This window comes from Abramis brama (assembly GCF_963993115.1).
Source record: "Abramis brama genome assembly, chromosome: 6".
NCBI classification, from domain to species: Eukaryota; Metazoa; Chordata; class Actinopteri; order Cypriniformes; family Leuciscidae; genus Abramis; species Abramis brama.
Window position 1 is genome coordinate 46838307 of NC_139968.1, and position 20096 is coordinate 46858402.

Sequence of the window (20096 nt, forward strand, 5' to 3'; positions counted from 1 at the left end):
TGTCTCCCGGCTGGTCTAACATTATTTACATTTTGAATGTTCAACCAAACATCTCGTTTTCCGAGGAAGAAAGTCATGCGGGTTTGAATCGACATGTTCTAAGTCATGATTCCACTGGTGATGCAGTGATTGTCCTGATAAAGTGAGGAATCAGATGCTGGTTTTCCTCTGAAATCCCTTTAAAACCCGGAGACACGGATCACACACTGAGAGATGGAGTCTGTGCTGATGCTGGAAGATCTGGAGATTCTGAAACACTCAGACACACACGCAAACTCACTCTGACTCACACACACACACACACACACACACACAGAATCACACACTGTCACACACTCACTCTCTCACACACTCACTCTCTCACACGCACTCAAACACACACAAACTCACTGTCAGTCACTCACACACTCAGACACACAAACTCACACACACTCTCTCTCACACACACACACACACCTCATTTCTGACCCGCCCCCAAACACACACACACACACTCTCACACTTACTCTCACTCACTCTCTCTCTCACACACACACACCTCACGTCTGACCCGCCTCCAAACACACACACACACACACACACACCTCGTGTCTGACCCACCCCCAAACACTGACACACACTCTCACACTCACTCTCACTCACTCTCTCACACACACACACACACATCTCACATCTGACCCACCTCCAAACACACACACACACCTCGTGTCTGACCCGCCTCCAAACACACACACACACACCTCACGTCTGACCCGCCCCCAAACACTTACACACACACACACACATTGGTGCTGGGCAGCGACTGAAGCGTACGGCTCCACTCTCTGTGTTTGAGAGCAGACGGACATACGTTGTGTTTCTTCTGACGGTGTGTGTGAGTGTGTGTGTGTGTGTGTGTGTGTGTGTGTTGGTGATGTAATTGTTTAACTCCAGCAGGTCATAACAGGGGAATCGTCGGTTGATCATCATCTGAGATCCTTCACACACACAGACGCTCAGAAACCGTGAGTTACACTCGCTCTTCACTTCAGCTTCTGCAAGCTCAACTTAAGAATAACTATGACTATAACTAAAGGAAATCTCTGAATATCTGCGTCTCACTCTTCCTGCTTCTCTTGGAAATCTCGGATTCGTTGGGAATGTTATTTATGTAAACGGGGAATTTGGTTTCTTGAGGACGTGCTGTTTTTACTGCGTCTGTTCGTTTGGCATAAAACAGAGGAGGCATTTAAGACTTTATTAGAGTCAGGTGGTATCAGACTGTCTCTCTCTCACACACACACACACACACACACACTCTCCCTCTCTCTCACACACACACACACTCTCCCTCTCTCACACACACACACACACACTCTCCCTCTCTCACACACACACACACTCACACACACACACTCTCTCCCTCTCACACACTCTCTCACACACACACACACACACACAGACTCTCTCCCTCTCTCACACACACACTCACACACACATACTCACACACACTCTCTCTCTCTCTGTGTCTCTCGCTCTCTATCTCTCTCTGTCTCTCGCTCTCTCTGTGTCTCTTGCTCTCTCTCACACACACACTCTCTCTCTCTGTGTGTCTCTCTCTCTCTGTGTCTCTCGCTCTCTCTCTCACACACACACTCTCTTTCTCTCTGTCTCTCTCTCTCTGTGTCTCTCTCTCTCTCTCTCACACACACACACTCTCTTTCTCTCTCTTGCTGTCTCTCTCTCTCTCTGTGTCTCTCTCTCTCTCTCTCTCTCTCGCTGTCTCTCTCTGTCTATCTCTCTCTCTGTGTGTCTCTCACACTCTCTCGCTGTCTCTCTCTCTCTCTCGCTGTCTCTCTCTCTCTCTGTCTCTCTCTCTCTCTCGCTCTCTCTCTCTCTCTGTGTGTCTCTCGTCCTCTCTCTCTCTGTCTCTCTCTCTCTCTCTCTGTGTGTGTCTCTCGCTCTCTTTCTCTCTGTGTGTCTCTCTCTGTCTCTCTCTCACTCTGTGTGTGTCTCTCGCTCTCTTTCTCTCTCTCTCTCTCTCTCTCACACACTCTCTCTCTCTCTCTCTCTCTCTCTGGTGTTCTGGACCCAGTGAACTACATTGTTCTGTGATTGTGCGCCAGTTTCTGGCTTGATTGCTCTCCATCGGTGCGAAACCGGCCAGAGAAAGTCCAGAACATTCAGCAGAGACAAAAACTACCAATCCAGTGAACAGCGAACGTTATAAAGTTAGTATAACATTTTTAACCCTCTGGTGTACTTCGTGTGTCGGTCAAAAATGACAACAAAAAAAAATTGTACTATGTAAATACTAAATGAATGTACTATATTTTAATTTGATGTTTTTTATTTAATATTTTGTATTATTAGGGGATTTTATGGTACTAAATTATATTTCCGCAGTATTTATAATCCATTTATTCACTTTTTGAGCATAGCCCTGAAAATTACATTTCCAACTTGAACTGTCGTAAATCTTGAATGCTTTAAAGCAACAGACTGAAGTTTGATATCTTTTCAAAGACGACACTTTTCAAACTGTTGCTGAAGTGAAAAAAAGTGAACTTAAAAAAAGTTATGAAAATATAGAAACTATAGAAAACAATACTATTTTAAAGTTTTATATGAAATATATATTTTCAAAAACACGTTTTACTCTAAAACTGTGAGAACATCAAATCCATAAATCTAAACAAGTTGTGTTCCACATGTGAGGTTGATATCTCAGTAAATGAGCGTTCAGTGAGATGTTGTTCGCCTGCAGTACCAAACGCTTCCACTAGAGGAAACTCGTCTCGCATTTGTTTCCAATGCGTCATTTCTGACGGTGAGGAGCTCAAGTGTGGCTATTGTTTACAGCACCATTCAACCTGTTCAGATCATGTCCATGATTTTTGTGTGTTCACACAGCAACAAAACCTTTACCAAGTTTAGTACCATTCCGATGAAGTAAAAAATAAAATAAAAAACGTAAAATTTTTCGAAGCGCAGAGGGTTTAATGTTACTACTTGTTTCAGAACATTCAAAAGTAACATTCCCATAATGTTTAAAGAATGATACAATGGAATGTTCCTTTAACGTTAAAGTAAAAAACATAACCTGGATGTCAGAGAACCTTTTCATAACTTAATGATGATGTTAGCAAAACGTTCTTAGCACATGTTGTTAGCTGGGAGACTATTTATCTCATAAATGCAGTTTATAGAAGCAGCACGCACATGATCTCAGATGATTAGCAGCATTACTGATGTGTTTTCAGGTATCGTGATGTGGCCGCGCGTTCTGCTAGCGTGTTTGCTGCTCAAGTTCTGCTGCGCGGCTCCACACGCTCACATCAACCGGCTCGCGCTCTTCCCCGACAAGAGCGCCTGGTGCGAAGCCAAGAACATCACGCAGATCGTCGGACACATGGGCTGCACACCACGATCCATACAAAACAGGTCACACACACAAACACACACACACTCTTAATCTTGTCCAGTTTAGGGAATTCTTGAACATTTCTCTGTGTTCGTTTGACCTAAATAAACATTAGCCTTATGAAGTACTGCGATACTTGAGCAGGGCAACGATTGCAGATTATCATCTGTTGTGTTTGGTGTTGTGTTTTTCAGGGCCTGTCTGGGTCAGTGTTTCAGCTACAGCGTTCCCAACACATTCCCACAATCCACCGAGTCTCTGGTCCACTGTGACTCCTGCATGCCGGCGCAGACGCAGTGGGAGGTGGTGAGTGTGTCTCGTTACACGCTGAGTTTGACAACTACACACACTCTTATGAGCCGCACTGGTGCACAACAGATCATAGGACTGCGATAGTGAAAACTGCAGAAGTGCTGCGAGTAAATGAAAACATTTGTGCCGCAGAAATGGAAATGACAGATTTCATATTTGTAGTAATAGTGGAAACGACAGATTTCATATTTGTAGTAATAGTGGAAATGACAGATTTCATATTTGTAGTAATAGTGGAAACGACAGATTTCATATTTGTAGTAATAGTGGAAACGACAGATTTCATATTTGTAGTAATAGTGGAAACGACAGATTTCATATTTGTAGTAATAGTGAAGGAGTGAATTTAATATTTGTAGTAATAGTGGAAACGACAGATTTCATATTTGTAGTAATAGTGGAAACGACAGATTTCATATTTGTAGTAATAGTGAAGGAGTGAATTTCATATTTGTAGTAATAGTGAAAATGATAAATTTCAGAATTGTAGTAATAGTAAAGGAGTGAATTTCATATTTGTAGTAATAGTGAAGGAGGGAATTTCATATTTGTAGTAATAGTGAAAATGACAGATTTCATACTTGTAGTAATAGTGAAGGAGTGAATTTCATATTTGTAGTAATAGTGAAAATGACAAATTTCATATTTGTAGTAATAGTGAAAATAACAAATGTAATATTTGTAGTAATAGAGAAAATGACAAATTTCATATTTGTAGTAATAGTGAAAATGACAAATTGCATATTTGTAGTAATAGTGAAAATGACAAATTTTATATTTGTAGTAATAGTGGAAATGACAAATTTTATATTTGTAGTAATAGTGAAAATGATAAATTTCAGAATTGTAGTAATAGTAAAGGAGTGAATTTCATATTTGTAGTAATAGTGAAGGAGGGAATTTCATATTTGTAGTAATAGTGAAAATGACAGATTTCATATTTGTAGTAATAGTGAAAATAACAAATGTAATATTTGTAGTAATAGAGAAAATGACAAATTTCATATTTGTAGTAATAGTGAAAATGACAAATTGCATATTTGTAGTAATAGTGAAAATGACAAATTTTATATTTGTAGTAATAGTGGAAATGACAAATTTTATATTTGTAGTAATAGTGAAAACGACAGATTTCATATTTGTAGTAATAGTGAAGGAGTGAATTTCATATTTGTAGTAATAGTGAAGGAGTGAATTTCATATTTGTAGTAATAGTGAAAATGACAAATTTTATATTTGTAGTAATAGTGGAAATGACAAATTTTATATTTGTAGTAATAGTGAAAACGACAGATTTCATATTTGTAGTAATAGTGAAGGAGTGAATTTCATATTTGTAGTAATAGTGAAGGAGTGAATTTCATATTTGTAGTAACAGTGAAAATTACAGATTTCATATTTGTAGTAATAGTGAAGGAGTGAATTTCATATTTGTAGTAATAGTGAACACGACAGATTTCATATTTGTAGTAATAGTGAAGGAGTGAATTTCATATTTGTAGTAATAGTGAACAACAGATTTCATATTTGTAGTAATAGTGAAGGAGTGAATTTCATATTTGTAGTAATAGTGGAAACGACAGATTTCATATTTGTAGTAATAGTGGAAACGACAGATTTCATATTTGTAGTAATAGTGAAGGAGTGAATTTCATATTTGTAGTAATAGTGGAAACGACAGATTTCATATTTGTAGTAATAGTGGAAACGACAGATTTCATATTTGTAGTAATAGTGAAGGAGTGAATTTCATATTTGTAGTAATAGTGGAAACGACAGATTTCATATTTGTAGTAATAGTGAAGGAGTGAATTTCATATTTGTAGTAATAGTGAACAACAGATTTCATATTTGTAGTAATAGTGAACAACAGATTTCATATTTGTAGTAATAGTGAACACAACAGATTTCATATTTGTAGTAATAGTGAAGGAGTGAATTTCATATTTGTAGTAATAGTGAAAATGACAGATTTCATATTTGTAGTAATAGTGAAAACGACAGATTTCATATTTGTAGTAATAGTGAAGGAGTGAATTTCATATTTGTAGTAATAGTGAAAACGACAAATTTAATATTTGTAGTAATAATGAAAATGACCAATTTCATATTTGTAGTAATAGTGAAAACGACAGAATGAAAACATATTTCATATTTGTAGTAATAGTGAAAACAACAGATTTCATATTTGTAGTATAATTGTAGTGCAAACGAAAAAATCATATTGAAAATGGAAGAAATTGTAGAAATACTGGATCCAAATTGTCACTATTGCATTTCTGCATTTGTCCCTATTCCAGTACAAATATGATCATGTAGTCGCAATTTAGAGTTATAATGCAATTCTCACTTTGCAAATTGTCCCAAATTTCATAAATATTGTGACTATATGATCCTACTAGTGCTGCACTAGTGAAACTGCATGAACACTACAGAAGTCCTGCAGTTTGTTTTCTGGCATTCTCAAAATCCATCATGTCCACTGGAGAACACGCCAGAAGCACTGTTAGCTTCTGTTAGCACTGTTAGCTTCTCGTTCCGCTGGAGTGATGAATGTGGCGTGTGGCGGACTGTAACACAAGAGCTGCGAGAAAACCACAAATACCTATTTAACATCAGCGTAATGATGGATGGACTCGCGAGAGACTCTTTATGAGGCGTGTTGAAAGACAACAAACACACTCATCAGTCTTGCGCAGAGAACACAGCGTGTTTTAACTGAGTGTGTGTGTGTGTGTGTGTGTATCGGGTTTGTGTATTTACAGTATTTAGCAGTGGGCTTTAGTTCTGCCCTCTAGTGTTGGAGTTTATTTAGCTTTGCCTGGCAGACGACGGGAATGTTTGACCACCAGTGTGTGTGTGTGTGTGTGTGCGTGTGTGTGCGTGTGTGTGTGAGATGTCAGCATATGAAAATAATGTCTTTGTTTGCCCTGATTCTCACCCGTGGAGATCTGAGAATCGCTGTATTGACATTAACTTAACATTCTGACGCACAAAGAATGTTGGACTTGAAAAGCTTTTGCTATATTTACGTGCTAACATCATGTTCTGGTTCTCTGTTAGCGTTAGCCGCGAACTCAAAGGGGCCGCTCTCTGCTACTTATTATGTTCTTTTATACAATCTGGTTTTGATAGAGAGCAGTTCATGTTCTGTGAATAAAACAGACCGAGGCTTGTGTTGACAAAGACCTGCAGTAATGTGACAGGACCTGATCTGACCCTGAACGCTCACTTACAGTAGACTAGCGTTAGCCTGACGTTACACAGTGTGCTAACCAGAGCCATGCAGGGTCAGTCTCATTTATAGCCAAACACTGATGTTTAATTTCAGATTTCAGATACTTAAAGGGTCTTTCTTTTTCTAGGAGAGTTTGTTGGTTGACAGTGAGTTTTACTGTTTGTTTCTAGCCGATAAAAATATCTTCTAAGAACGTTTTGTTATGAAAACGTTATTTCTGAATGCTCTAAATATCCAGTTTTTTAAATGTTTTATGCAAACGTTAAGGGAACGTTACTTTAGAACGTTCTGAAACAAGAAGTAACATTTAAAAAACGTTAGACGAACGTCTAACTAAAAAACACATTCCATGAACGCTGTATAAATAATGTTTTTATGCTAACATTATTAGACACCAGATAACTTTGAACAAACGTTCTATTAATGTTACTGGAAGAACGTTTGTTTATAACATTGAAAGAACGTTCCCTGTTCGCTGGGTAGTCAGTCAGTGTTTAGCGTAGTCTAGTTAAAGTCCCCCTGTGGTGAAAGTCCAGCTTTTGATGTTGTTTATGTGTCTATGTGGTGTTTTTAATATGCTTTAAGACAAACCATGTGTAAATTCATAAGTCGACTCCATTGCTGAGTATTTTCTCCTTAAAACTGCAGTGAACCAAAGACAGTCTCAAAAACACGCTTTGAAATCGCTGGTGTTTCTGACGTCACAAACTACCTTGTAACCAATCAGATCAACGTGTGATCGTCAACCAGTGGATCTCTGAGTGAGTGGGGCGGGGCTCATTTGCATATGCATAGAACCGCGCATACTAAATGAGGCGAGGGTGTCGAGTTACATTCAAGATATTTTAAGACAAGACGACATTTTTTCAAGGAAAAAACTTTTCAATATGTAATTTTGGTGATCAAAGATGAGTTTTAAAGGAAAAGTTTTATTGACAACAACATCATTCTTGAAGCAAAAAGCCTGTTTTTCTGATGCAGACAGTCAAAAGTATCTGTGCGTTTTGACACTCCTTTGCCAGCCATGTATTAACATAAAAACTTAACTGTGTACAAGAGACGTGTTGTTCTCTTCATTTGCATTACATTTATTCATTTAGCAGAGGCTTTTATCCAAATGAGGAGCATCAGCACAAGCGTTGTGTCCAAGCGCAGCCTCCCAGTCTCTCTCTCTCTCAAAACTGAGTGATTAAACTGCAGTTCATCCACTGGCCACTAGAGGCTGCAGAAGAGACTCAATCCCATAAACCCCCATGTTAATATACCCAACTTTACAGCAGAAACACATGTTTACAGTCTGGAGCTAAAAGCTAAAGCTGATGTTGCCCTTCATGACGACTGTGAGGGGGGAATATTTATAACTCATCCGTTTAAATTATATTAAGCCTTAAAGTTCTGCATAATTAAGGGCGTGGCCACTTGAGTGACAGGTGGATTGCCGCTGATGTCACTACTAGCCGTTTGTCTGCTAGCGTTAGCGTCACGTCACCTCAGCTAATCCGCCTCGCTGCACATTTTCGTTTATCTGGGAGTGACGCGCGGCCAAGATGGCGACGACCGGCTCCGCCCACTTTCACTTACTATCAGAAATTCTCTTCAGAAACACTACGAGTGACATCACGCACACTACGCACATATTTATATACAGTCTATGATTGTGTCACAGTATGACCTCACGTCGACTCAGATCTCCGGCTCTCTCCGATCAGGTCACGCTGACTGTGTGTGTGTGTGTGTGCAGGTGACCCTGGACTGCGCCGACAGTGATGAAGCCCCGCGCGTGGATAAGCTAGTGGAGCGGATCCTGCACTGCAGCTGCCAGTCGTGCAGTAAAGACAGCGGCCAGGAGGGGGCGCTAGTGCAGATCTACCCGTCAGAGCTGTCAGACGACACACAAACACACGCACATTCAGACACACACACGCCCGAGGCCGGGTGACGCCCGACTCTCGCTCTGTTCACAGCACTTTTACACCTAGAGATCATGACACTAATCCAGACTTTAGCACAATCACTGAAGCCTCAGCCAGCTCTGTGAATACACACACACACACACACTCCACTTTATATTACTGACATATTTACACACGACCAGATCCATATATACACGTAATGTAGCCTACAGGAACACATGTGTGTCACTTGTTTAATCACAATAAAATGTGAAATCACCTCATGTGTGAATGTTTCTTCTTAGACACTGCCGTTCAAAAGTTTTGGGTCTGTAAGATTTTTTATGTTTTTAAAAGAGTCTCTTCTGCTCACCAACGCTGCATTTATCTGATTAAAAATACAAGAAGAAAAAAACAGTAATATTGTTAAATATTATGAAAATCTAAAATTACTTTTGTAACGTAATTAATCTTGTTACTGTCACTTTTGACCAATTTCGTTTATCCTTGATGAATAAAAGTATTGATTTCTTTCCCCCCCCAAAAAAATAAAATAATTCTTACTGACCCCAAACTTTTGAACGGTTGTGTTTAATGTTACAAAAGCTTCTATTTCAGATAAATGAAAAAAATTTTTTTTACTTTCTATTCATCAAAGAATCCTGAAATAAAAAAGTAAATAACTGTTTTCAACACTGATAATAATCATAAATGTTTGTTGATCATCAAATCATCATATTAGAGTGATTTCTGAAGGATCATGTGACACTGAAGACTGGAGTAATGATGCTGAACATTCAGCTTTGATCACAGTAATAAATTACACTTTACTATATATTCACATAGAAAACAGATGATTTACATTATAATAATATTCCACAATATTACTGTTTTTTTGTTTTTGTATTTTTAATCAAATAAATGCAGGCTTGGTGAGCAGAAGAGACTTTTAAAAACATTAAAAATCTCACCGATCCAAAACGTTTGACTGGTAGTGTACATCCTACAGCAGCGTAATTATATACATTTGCAAAAAGCATATATAATTATATGTAAAAATAGGCTTTGTTTTATTTATGAAGCGTTTTTCACAACACATCCTCCTTTAAAGCCCCAGCGAGTGAGCCAAATGTCGCACAGTAAGTGGTTTATGAGTAATAGTTGATGTATGTACTGCATTGGTGTAGTTACAGTGATTTTCAGATGAAAAGGTCAGTGTTTGCCATGGGAACTGTCAGGGACGCTTTCTGACCCACATTTACAAGGAAATTGCAGGAAGAACAAGAGCTTGTGTGTGTTATAAAGCCAAGAAACACACACACACACGTGATCGTGACGACTTTCCTCTGACTTCGGTTGTGTTTGTTTTGAACATTTTTTTTTTAAATCCTCGCACAAACATTTCAGCATTTCTACATTATTATTATATTTTGACGCCATGGCTTCAGTTGACCAGCAGGTGGCGCTATGAGCATGTGAGTGTTTTTTATACATAACTTATAACCTAATTTAGTCTTTTTCCATCCGCTCTGCATATTCATATTTGTTTTGCCCATTTGCCCCTTTTTGCTTTTGTTATTAGCCTTTAGATTGCTGGCTAGGCTAGCCTACAAACCAGCTAAATGCGGTGCATTTTCTGTCAAGCTTCTTCACAAAGTGCTTACAAAATAAAAAAATGTCTTGTGATCAGCACTAATTAGCTTCCTTCCACTGTAAGAAATTAGCTGCAACACAGCCAACTTAGAAAGTCACGACTCAAAGAAAATCGTGAGTTTCCACCCTGATAATTATGTTCTTGTGAGAGTCTTCGTCTCATGTTGTGTTCCAGAGTTTGTTTTGTTTCTGAAATAAACCCTTATTAAATCCTAAAGTCCTGAATGATTGATGATTATTATCAGACATGTATCTCAGCTAACAGGGAACGATCTCGCAATATTCTCTCAAAGTTATGAACAAACGTTCTTCCTGTAACATATAACGTTCGTTCACAGTTAGCTAGTCTTTAATAATGTTCTCAAAATGGTAGCACAAAATATTTATACATCGTTCATGATGCGTTTTAGTTTGACATTCATGAACATTAAAAAGCAAAGTTACCATAACTAAGAAAAAGATTTTAAAAACTGAATGAATTGAACTGTCAGAGAACAATCAGAAACAATATTTTTCATAACTTAATGGAAACATTAGCAAAACGTTATTAGAAACGTTATTTCGACATTCTTACAAACTTTTACCACAGTAAACATGGTTTATTTAAAAGTACCACAGTTACTACAGTAAAACTTGATATTAACGTCACCACTGTCATAAAATATGTAAATTTAACAAATCAATATAATGTTTTTTTAAGCTTGTGATAGAGTTTGATGAGATAACATTAATTTGTTATTGTTTTACTCTAGTAAACAGTAACTTTATGGTATTTTGGAGGAAATAAATTTAACCTTTTATCCATCCGCGTCCTCAGATAGACCTCTTCCCGTCTCTCTTTCTCTCTCTCTCTCTCTCTCTCTCTCACTCTCTCTCTCTCTCACTCTCTCTCAGTGTGATGTTTGTATCCTCTGGATAACGGGATAAAATCACCTCAGCTCTACATCAGGTAAGACGCTGGAAACTTCTTTCTGTATTCCTGTAATCTCTCAGTTTTGTCTTTATTACACCTCTTTTTTTTTCAAGCTGTTGTTATATTCTCTCCGACGACACGGATCCAGAGGATTTTCGGGTGTTCAAGCACACTGTCTCAATACTTATTATGAGCATCTCGGGCAGTTCAACCGATTCCGTGAAATGCCGTTAACTCGGAATGCGCCAAAAAGACGCTTAAATAAAGCGCGCGAAAAGTGTTTATTCAGTTGTGCTCTGATTCCCAAGTCTTTGTTCGTGACTCCAGACTTACTGGAGATAATCAATCAATCAATCAATCGCACAGTTGCATGTGTATTTAACGACATCGTCAGGTTTTGGTTTTAGTGTTAACGAATTCTCAAAGAACTCTGTTTATTGAAATATAATGTTTATAGTGCTATATAGAGTATACAGTATAGTGAAATTAGTTAAATCAAATTTACTTATGTTGTATCGTGAGGCAACGCCCTCAAGTAAAGGCTTTGAAATAACTTTTCTGAATGATGTTTGGGTTATGTTGCATTGTGTGTCATTAATAAATAAATAAAAACATTCAGTTCTAAAATACCATAATTTCCATGAACCTAATATCACTTCAAGCCCTGCTTTATTAATGAGTTTGATCATATGTTTCATTATGTGTTTAGTATCTGTCAGAAACATTGATCTGTTGTCGCTCATCTCTACATCTTTATTGTCATAGTTGTTATCTCAATACATTGTGTTTGTTCCTTTATGTCTTTGTTCAGAAGGGCAGAAAAATGTTTTTACATTTCTGAGACTGACTCAAATGTGTTTAGCTGTTGGTAGTCTGCAAAAAAACAACATTAATAAATATGAAAGTGTATGTATGTGTATGTATACATGTACAATCAGATCCTTTTTTGCCATCATTCAGGAAAGGATCTATGTAATATCAATCACATCAGTAGCATCTCCAGCTACTAGATACTAGAGAAAAAACAAACAAATCCGATTTCATCACCTGAAAATTATGTTTTGTAGTGTGAACTGTGGATTTATGTGAAGTGTGAGTAAACCCAGTGTTAGGTCGTTTCAGATTGGTTTTATTAGCATGACAACAAAAACAGGACAGGGCCCGTTCACACCAAGAACAATGACTTTAAGGTTCAACACCAACTTATTATCGTTATAGTTAGTGTGGACTTCACTATTTAGTCAGAGTTTAAGGCCCGTTCACATCAAGAATGATAACTATAACGATAACTACATTAGTGTCCGCGATATCGTTGTGTTTACTATAAGCTCACTGCAGTTTTGTCATCTGTCGCTTTAAATGCTCGAGCTCTTTAAAGCAGGATGGATTCTGATTGGCTGTCAATGTTTTTATGGTTCATCAGAGGGAAAAAATTGTTCTGAAATCGTCGTATCGGTATAGTTGTGTGTAGCCTACTTTTAAATGTTGAACGATTTTTAAAACTATATCTTTATTGTTATTGTTATAGGTATGAACAAAAATACAAATATAAAAAGCTTGTCAATAATTGTTAAAAAAAGTTTACATTTCGATTCACGGTCTCCAAGGGCTGCCAAAACGTTAGAAGTGGGAGGAGCCACTTTTACTAAAACGGCTATAACTTGTGATTGGAATATTTTCACCAAACTCAACGCACCCTTGTAAAAGTTCATTCTGGGGTCGTGTGAAAAAGCACGCTGTGACTCACCACTTGGTGGCGCTATAACATGAAAAAAAAAAATGGCTATAACTACGCAAACCTGACTCTGATTGACCTCGAAAATTTGCATGCAGTGTCTTCGTCCAACGTGCCAAGACTGTCTTTGAGGACATTCGCGTATCTCAAAAAAAAACCTTCAAGATTTTCACGTGCTTAAAGGATTGTGTACCATGCAATTTTTGGCACACACCCACAACATTCAAAACTCATGGTAGAACTCCTCATTCTGAGCAACTTTGCTTTTAGGACCGCCACTGTCAATCGAATTGTTCGTAAATATTGGAGATTATTTCAAAAAACAACTTTCACGAAGTAGTCCTAGATTTTTGGCTCAACCTCGATAAAACCCTTGTGGCACATTTTTTGGGACTCTCAAGGTCAATAAGCTTGTGCTTAAAGACCTTAAAAGCGTCCTATATTGCCCTTTACATAAGATGTAAAATAAGTCCCTTATTTCCCCAGAGTGTGTGTGTGAAGTTTTAGCTCAAAATACCCCACAGATATTTTATATAGCATGTTAAAATTGTTACATTTTGAGGGTGAGCAAAAACATGCTGTTTTTGTCTGTCCCTTTAAATGCAAATGAGCTGCTGCTCCCGGCACAGGGGGCGGAGCTTCAAGAGCTTGTGTGTTAGCAGCTCCGATTACCTCACACACAAACACGCACACACACACACACACTGAACATTTCAAAAACTTTTAGCCTTTTATGTTCAAACCGGAGGATTCGGACAAAGATGGAGAGACTCAAGAAGTGACAACATGTAGAATCAACAGGACATTTCTGAATGGTTAGTTGATGAATTTATGTATCTGATGTGGAGTTAACTATCTTCTAGTCACTGATTAGCATATTCTGTCATGATAATTTATAAATTGCGTTCCCGGAGGCGGGGTTTATGTAAATGTTATTGTTAGTGATGTCACTAACCCAGGAGGAAGCTTGTGTAGTTCCTACCAGCCGTTTGCTGTAGTCTTTAAAAAGCAATTTCTGTAAAAGAACATATCTTCCTTTGCTTTGAACTTTGAGTGTTGTAACTTTGCAGATGTTGTTTATGCTCAAACAGCAACATTACACACTAACTAAAGTTAGACAAGTCAAATCATAATCAACCACCCCTTTAAAACGCTTGAACCCCGATAATTGCTGCTCACGGCAATATTTGTTATAGTTATCACCCTTGGTGTGAACCATAGACAGTATATAAATATGTTCGTAGTGTCCGTGACGTCACTCGTAGTGTTTCTGAAGAGCATTTTTGAAGCCCAAAGTGGGCGGAGCCGGCTGTCGCCATCTTGGCCGCGCGTCACTCCCGGATAAACGAAAATGTGCAGCGAGGCGGATTAGCTGAGGTGACGTGACGCTAACGCTAGCAGACAAACGGCTAGTAGTGACATCAGCGGCAATCCACCTGTCACTCAAGTGGCCACGCCCTTAATTATGCACAACTTTAAGGCTTAATATAATTTAAACGGATGAGTTATAAAAAAATCCCCCCCTCACAGTCGTCATGAAGGGCAACATCAGCTTTATAGACCAAAGCCACTTTTAGCTCCAGACTGTAAACATGTGTTTCTGCTGTAAAGTTGGGCATATTAACATGGGGGTTTATGGGATTGAGTCTCTTCTGCAGCCTCTAGTGGCCAGTGGATGAACTGCAGTTTAATCACTCAGTGTTGGCTTTAAGAGAGAGACTGGGTGTGAACAAAACTACAGATATAAAAAAATAAACATTAACATATGTGTGTGTGTGTGTGTGTGTGTGTTGAGGATGTGTGGTATGGCGGTGCTGTTAGATGACGGTGGCAGTGATGAAGACTTTGACGTGTGTGACGGGGTCCGGATGCTCGCTCCTCCTCCTGTGGCTCAGTGTGACGGTGGGGTCTGGGGGCCTCGACGGGGCCTATGCGAGTGTGTGTTGTGGACGCTGGTCCTGCTGCTGTGGGACGTTCTGCTGCTGCTGGTGTGTGTGGGGCTGATGGTCCTGGTGTTCAGTGTGATTCTGCTGCCCGCCGGCCTGCTGCTGTACGCCGGCTTTCTGTGCCACTCGCGGGTACGTATACACACACACACACACTTTCTGTGCCACTCGCGGGTACGTATACACACACACACACACACTTTCTGTGCCACTCGCGGGTACGTATACACACACACACTTTCTGTGCCACTCGCAGGGTACGTATACACACACACACACACACATACTTTCTGTGCCACTCGCGGGTACGTATACACACACACACACACACTTTCTGTGCCACTCGCGGGTACGTATACACACACACACACACTTTCTGTGCCACTCGCAGGTACGTATACACACACACACTTTCTGTGCACACACAAACACATAATATCCTGTAGCGCTGCACGATTAAGACAAAAATCATAATTGTCGATTATTCCCTTGAAATTGTAATTCACCCTTCACAGAGAGTTTGATTGACAGGTGATCTAACCAATCAGAATCACAATCAGAATCCGCCATTTTTGTCCGACATAGCAGTCGGGAGAGTTAGTGGATTAACGTTGGAGGATTTGAACTTGAAAAGCGGAGTGTACTGACGTCTTTCCGCGGTTAAAACAACATACCTTCTGATGTTCATTCATGCTTATTTGATGGTTTATAAATGAACTAGAAGGAATAGATGATCGGTTCACGAGCAGCTTAAACTGAGCGATCTGTCACACACATTAAAGAGCCACAAAAAGTTTTTTTTGTTCAAATTTCTTTGAAAAATGACCAAACTTGAAAGTTGAGACTTTTTTCATATCTAAAGTACCCCGGTCTGTCCTGTCTGTGAGTCAGTGTCCTCTGCTCCGTGATGTGTGTTTCAAGTCAAGTCTGCGTGAGAACATGGTGTGTGTGAGAGAGGCGTGGCTTGTCGGACATAGCAACAGTAACTAAAGGGGGCGGGTCTTTACGAACGGTCAATTGCGATTATTAATTACAATTATTACAATTTATATTGAATGATGTTTTGAATAGCTTTATACCACTTTTTTAGGGATTGTATATATAGGCCTATTATAATAAATTTGTTTACACAAAAATAGTTGACACACACACACACACACACACACAACATACACATAAATTGTAAGAATGACTAATACTGATAAATAAAAAGCATGCCAATGAGGTTCAGCTATTAAATATCAGTCCCAAACTAGGTTTTGTTAATACAGTGTTGGTATGAGCACCACAGTCATTTAAAAATATACAAAATAACACAAAGTGAAAAGAAAGTGGCATTTTGGGGTTATGGAAACAACAGTTACCATGGTGATACACAATACTAACAAGAACTGTTAATGAAACATGGAAACTGCTCCTGATGAACAGAATGAACATCATCCCTGCATGCTAATCCTTCTCAGCTAACACACGACGTACCAGTAACGAGATTTATTGGTATTTTACTTTTATTTCGTGACTTACTAATTTACAACGTAACGACGTTGCATGCCATAGTTTCTTTTGCGCTTTATATATAGTGAAGCGTAGAATTGGATGAGTTGTGCAGCCCTGATCTCCTGATGTCCTGATCTCCTGATCTCCTACAGGTGGTGGCGTCTTCGGCTCCGCTCTGCCAGTTCCTGGACGACAACAGTTGCTCCGCCCTCATCATCCTGGGCTTCGTCATGATGTCACCGCTTGTCGTGGTTGCTGCGGCGACGTTCTGCGCTCTTCTCAGGAGGCTCCACCTACTTTTATATTTTCAGCCAATCACAGGAGCCCGGTACCAAGGGCGGGGCTTGGGCTGGAGGCGGGACTTCCTCGCCTGGGTTTGACGGACAGGCACACGCACCAATCTCAGGAGTGAGTGACGTCATGGGACAGCAACGGCGTATCTGTACACGTAACACAATAATGTAACACTCGTAACACAATATATGGAACCACCAAAACGAGGATTATGTGGAGGCTTGTTTCAGCCAAATTAATCTTTTCACATGACTGAGAAATTAATAAGAAATTCAAGAAGTAGTGTTACCATGAACTAGAAAAATTGGGTAACACTTTATTTTACAGTGTCCTTGTTACATATGTTACATGTACTTACCATAGTAATAAGAGTAAATTATGCATAATTACATGCAATTAACCCTCAACCAAACCCTAATCCTATAGTAAGTACATGTAGTTAATTAATATTACTCAGTACTTAAATATATAATTACACTGTAACACGGACACCTTAAAATAAAGGGTAACCTAAAATTGTAACCCTGTTACATGTTATATTTTAAAACTACTTCCGCACATGTGGAAAAGTCTGTTTGCGTGCAATATATAGCAGTGTAAAAAAAAAAGTGAATTATTAATACATTATCGCTACGATTTTATTTATTTATTTCTGAGGATAACGAGGCGTTACAGACTTCGGATTTCAGTGTTACCAAACTGGTGTTACTGTGGTATACTAGTGTTTACCTGTTGATGTTGATGTGTTTACTCATCTGTGCAGTAATGTGAATAAACCACCTGAAATCAAACATGTGCTGGACTTCATTTCCACATCACATGTGTCCCAAAAGATAAAAATATCTGGCTATTATAAATGCATGAGGCTCGGGATTAGTCCTGCTATATAGGGCATGTTAACTCATCAAGAAACTCCAGAAGAACCATAACTTCATAAGTTGTTCTTGGAGAAGTTGGAGCTCACAGGTCAGATTGACCTGAACACACTCAGCCTGTGATTTGCATATGCAAAACTCTTATCGACCCAGTGTACACTGTGATTTATCACCATGGCAACAGGCAGCGGCTGGACTTTTGCCATGGCAACGTAATGGGACGAGAGAGGGTCGAGGTAATGACGAATAATGACAGTCAGCGGAGAGAAAGATGGACAGAACGTATGGAGAGATGAGAACTACAGCTGAAAGAGTTTCTGCTGAATGCAATAGTTCAACACTGCAGTTTCCTCCTTAAAACTGCAGTGAACCAAAGACAGTCTCAAAAACACGCTTTGAAATCGCTGGTGTTTCTGACGTCACAAACTACCTTGTAACCAATCAGATCAACGTGTGATCGTCAACCAGTGGATCTCTGAGCTGAGTGAGTGAGTGGAGGCGGGGCTCATTTGCATATTCATAGAACCACGCATACTAAATGAGGCGAGGGTGTCGAGTTACATCCAAGATATTTAAAGACATGAATATTTATTTTCAATGAAAAAACGTTTTAATATGTCATTTTGGCGATCAAAGATGAGTTTTAAGGGATACAACTATTGACTACTGGGGGACTGACATCTTCAGTCATTTTGCTTCTGCTGTAAATATATCTTGATTTAAAGGTGCAGTGTGTAATATTTAGGAGGATCTGTTGACAGAAATGCAATATCATATTCATAACTATGTTTTCAGTGGTGTATAAAGACCTTACATAATGAAGCGTTATGTGTTTATTAGCTTAGAATGAGGCCTTTCTCCGCTTACATTGACATGTTTCTACGGTGGCCCTGAACGGACAAACGCATTTCGTCACTATATTGTTCTTCATGATAAGAAGCTAGCTAAAGTTAGCGAATAAAACACTGACACAATGATGAACAAGTTACAATAATATTCACAATAACATATCGTTTTAAAAAAATAATAAAGTAAACATAATTTCTTACTTAATTTTTGTAAAGAAACCTCATTGTTAAAACTGGCTACTCTCTGCTGTCTCAGACGACGACATCACTTCCTGTCGGCCACTGTAACTAATGTTGGGTGCAGTTCACAACCTCACCACTAGATGTCGCTAAACATCACACACTGCACCTTTAAGAATGTTAGGATATTTGTGACAGGAATAACAGCAGCCTGACAGAGTCATAATATAAAATAATGATGTAATGTAATTATGATCATTATGACACAGTAAAGCTGTTGACAGAGAATCATCTCCGTCTCTTAATGTCTTTATTACAGTCTATGGGTAAGAGTGGCATTAAAAAATGGCAAACTCTGCAGATTCAGATATGAATATGATCGGCAGTGTTAACGCATTACAAGTAATGCAAGTTATGTAATCAGATTACTTTTTTCAAGTAACTAATGAAGTAACGTATTACTATTACATTTAAAACAAAATATCTGATTTACTTTTTCAAATAAGTAACACAAGTAACTGTTCTCCCATTTATTGACTGACAGCTGTCCTGTCCTCTGTTGAGGGAATCATGGGTAAGTGCATGATGGGTATTGTAGTTTTAGACTAATGTGAGCGTTTACTCTTCTCACTGGCACAAACACACATTTCAAGGGTGTTGCTATGCAGCTGATATAGTGTTTTGGTCAGTTTCACGGGTGTTGCTATGGCGTTCTGGGTAGTTTTAAGAGTGTTGCTAGGCAGCTGCTACTGTTTTGTGGGTGGTTGTCAAAGCATTGCCATGCGGTTGCTAGGTGTCTGTTTTAGTGAGAGACTGCAGACGTGTCTCAGCTCCTCATTTAATGTGTTTTTCATCTTTCTCTGCAGATTAGACTGAATCTGTTCGAGTGTTTTGTTGTGCCGTCCCTCGTCTCTCTGACCCCCGTGACTCTCATTACTCTGAGCTGTAGGGTCTCATTCAACGATGAAGAAGAAGAAGAACTGATCTTCATCATAGACACTTCTAATTCTCAAGACCTTGGTTACTGGCGTCATCATGAACCAGCGTTTACAATCGATAACACCTCCATTATGTGACACATTTTCATAATAAATACCTTGAGTTTATATCTTGAGTGTAACATGATTCAATCCTGCTAAATGAATAAAAAATCTAAATGTTTATGTACTGTATATGTAAATAAATGCAAATTAGACGGTCAGACCAACGCTGTTTTTCATTAAAGAAGACTTAGTGTCTTCAGTTATTTTGCTTCTCCAGTAAACGTGTCTTGATTTAAGAGTGTTCAGATATTCGTACTGGAAAACAAG

The 20096-nt window shown here is 38.8% G+C and overlaps 2 protein-coding genes across 3 annotated transcripts; both read left to right on the forward strand.

Annotated features, from left to right (window-relative positions):
- Window positions 1-603: 603 nt before the first annotated feature.
- Window positions 604-9125, forward strand: nbl1 (NBL1, DAN family BMP antagonist). Of its 2 annotated transcripts, none has more exons than XM_084117846.1 (4): window positions 604-1004; window positions 3243-3423; window positions 3598-3709; window positions 8695-9125. In XM_084117846.1, the coding sequence occupies exons 2-4, from the start codon at window positions 3251-3253 to the stop codon at window positions 8890-8892; spliced, it is 483 nt and encodes a 160-aa protein (XP_083973972.1). In that variant the 5' UTR covers window positions 604-1004; window positions 3243-3250; the 3' UTR covers window positions 8893-9125. The 2 variants fall into 2 exon arrangements, with proteins under 2 accessions (XP_083973972.1, XP_083973973.1); XM_084117847.1 differs by having other exon boundaries at window positions 758-2210.
- A 2273-nt stretch (window positions 9126-11398) lies between these two features.
- On the forward strand, window positions 11399-17671 carry tmem88bl (transmembrane protein 88b-like). Its single transcript, XM_084117844.1, has 3 exons — window positions 11399-11447; window positions 14942-15224; window positions 16742-17671. Exons 2-3 carry the CDS (start codon window positions 14943-14945, stop codon window positions 16967-16969), a joined length of 510 nt encoding a protein of 169 aa, XP_083973970.1. The 5' UTR covers window positions 11399-11447; window position 14942; the 3' UTR covers window positions 16970-17671.
- Window positions 17672-20096: the final 2425 nt, after the last annotated feature.

Bases quoted from the DNA above. Each gene is read 5' to 3' on its own strand.
- nbl1 (XM_084117846.1), top strand. From the start codon at position 3,251: ATGTGGCCGCGCGTTCTGCTAGCGTGTTTGCTGCTCAAGTTCTGCTGC. The intron at 3,424-3,597 runs GTCACACACACA...TGTGTTTTTCAG, and splicing joins CCACGATCCATACAAAACAG to GGCCTGTCTGGGTCAGTGTT. The intron at 3,710-8,694 runs GTGAGTGTGTCT...GTGTGTGTGCAG, and splicing joins CGCAGACGCAGTGGGAGGTG to GTGACCCTGGACTGCGCCGA.
- tmem88bl (XM_084117844.1), top strand. From the start codon at position 14,943: ATGTGTGGTATGGCGGTGCTGTTAGATGACGGTGGCAGTGATGAAGAC. The intron at 15,225-16,741 runs GTACGTATACAC...GATCTCCTACAG, and splicing joins GCTTTCTGTGCCACTCGCGG to GTGGTGGCGTCTTCGGCTCC.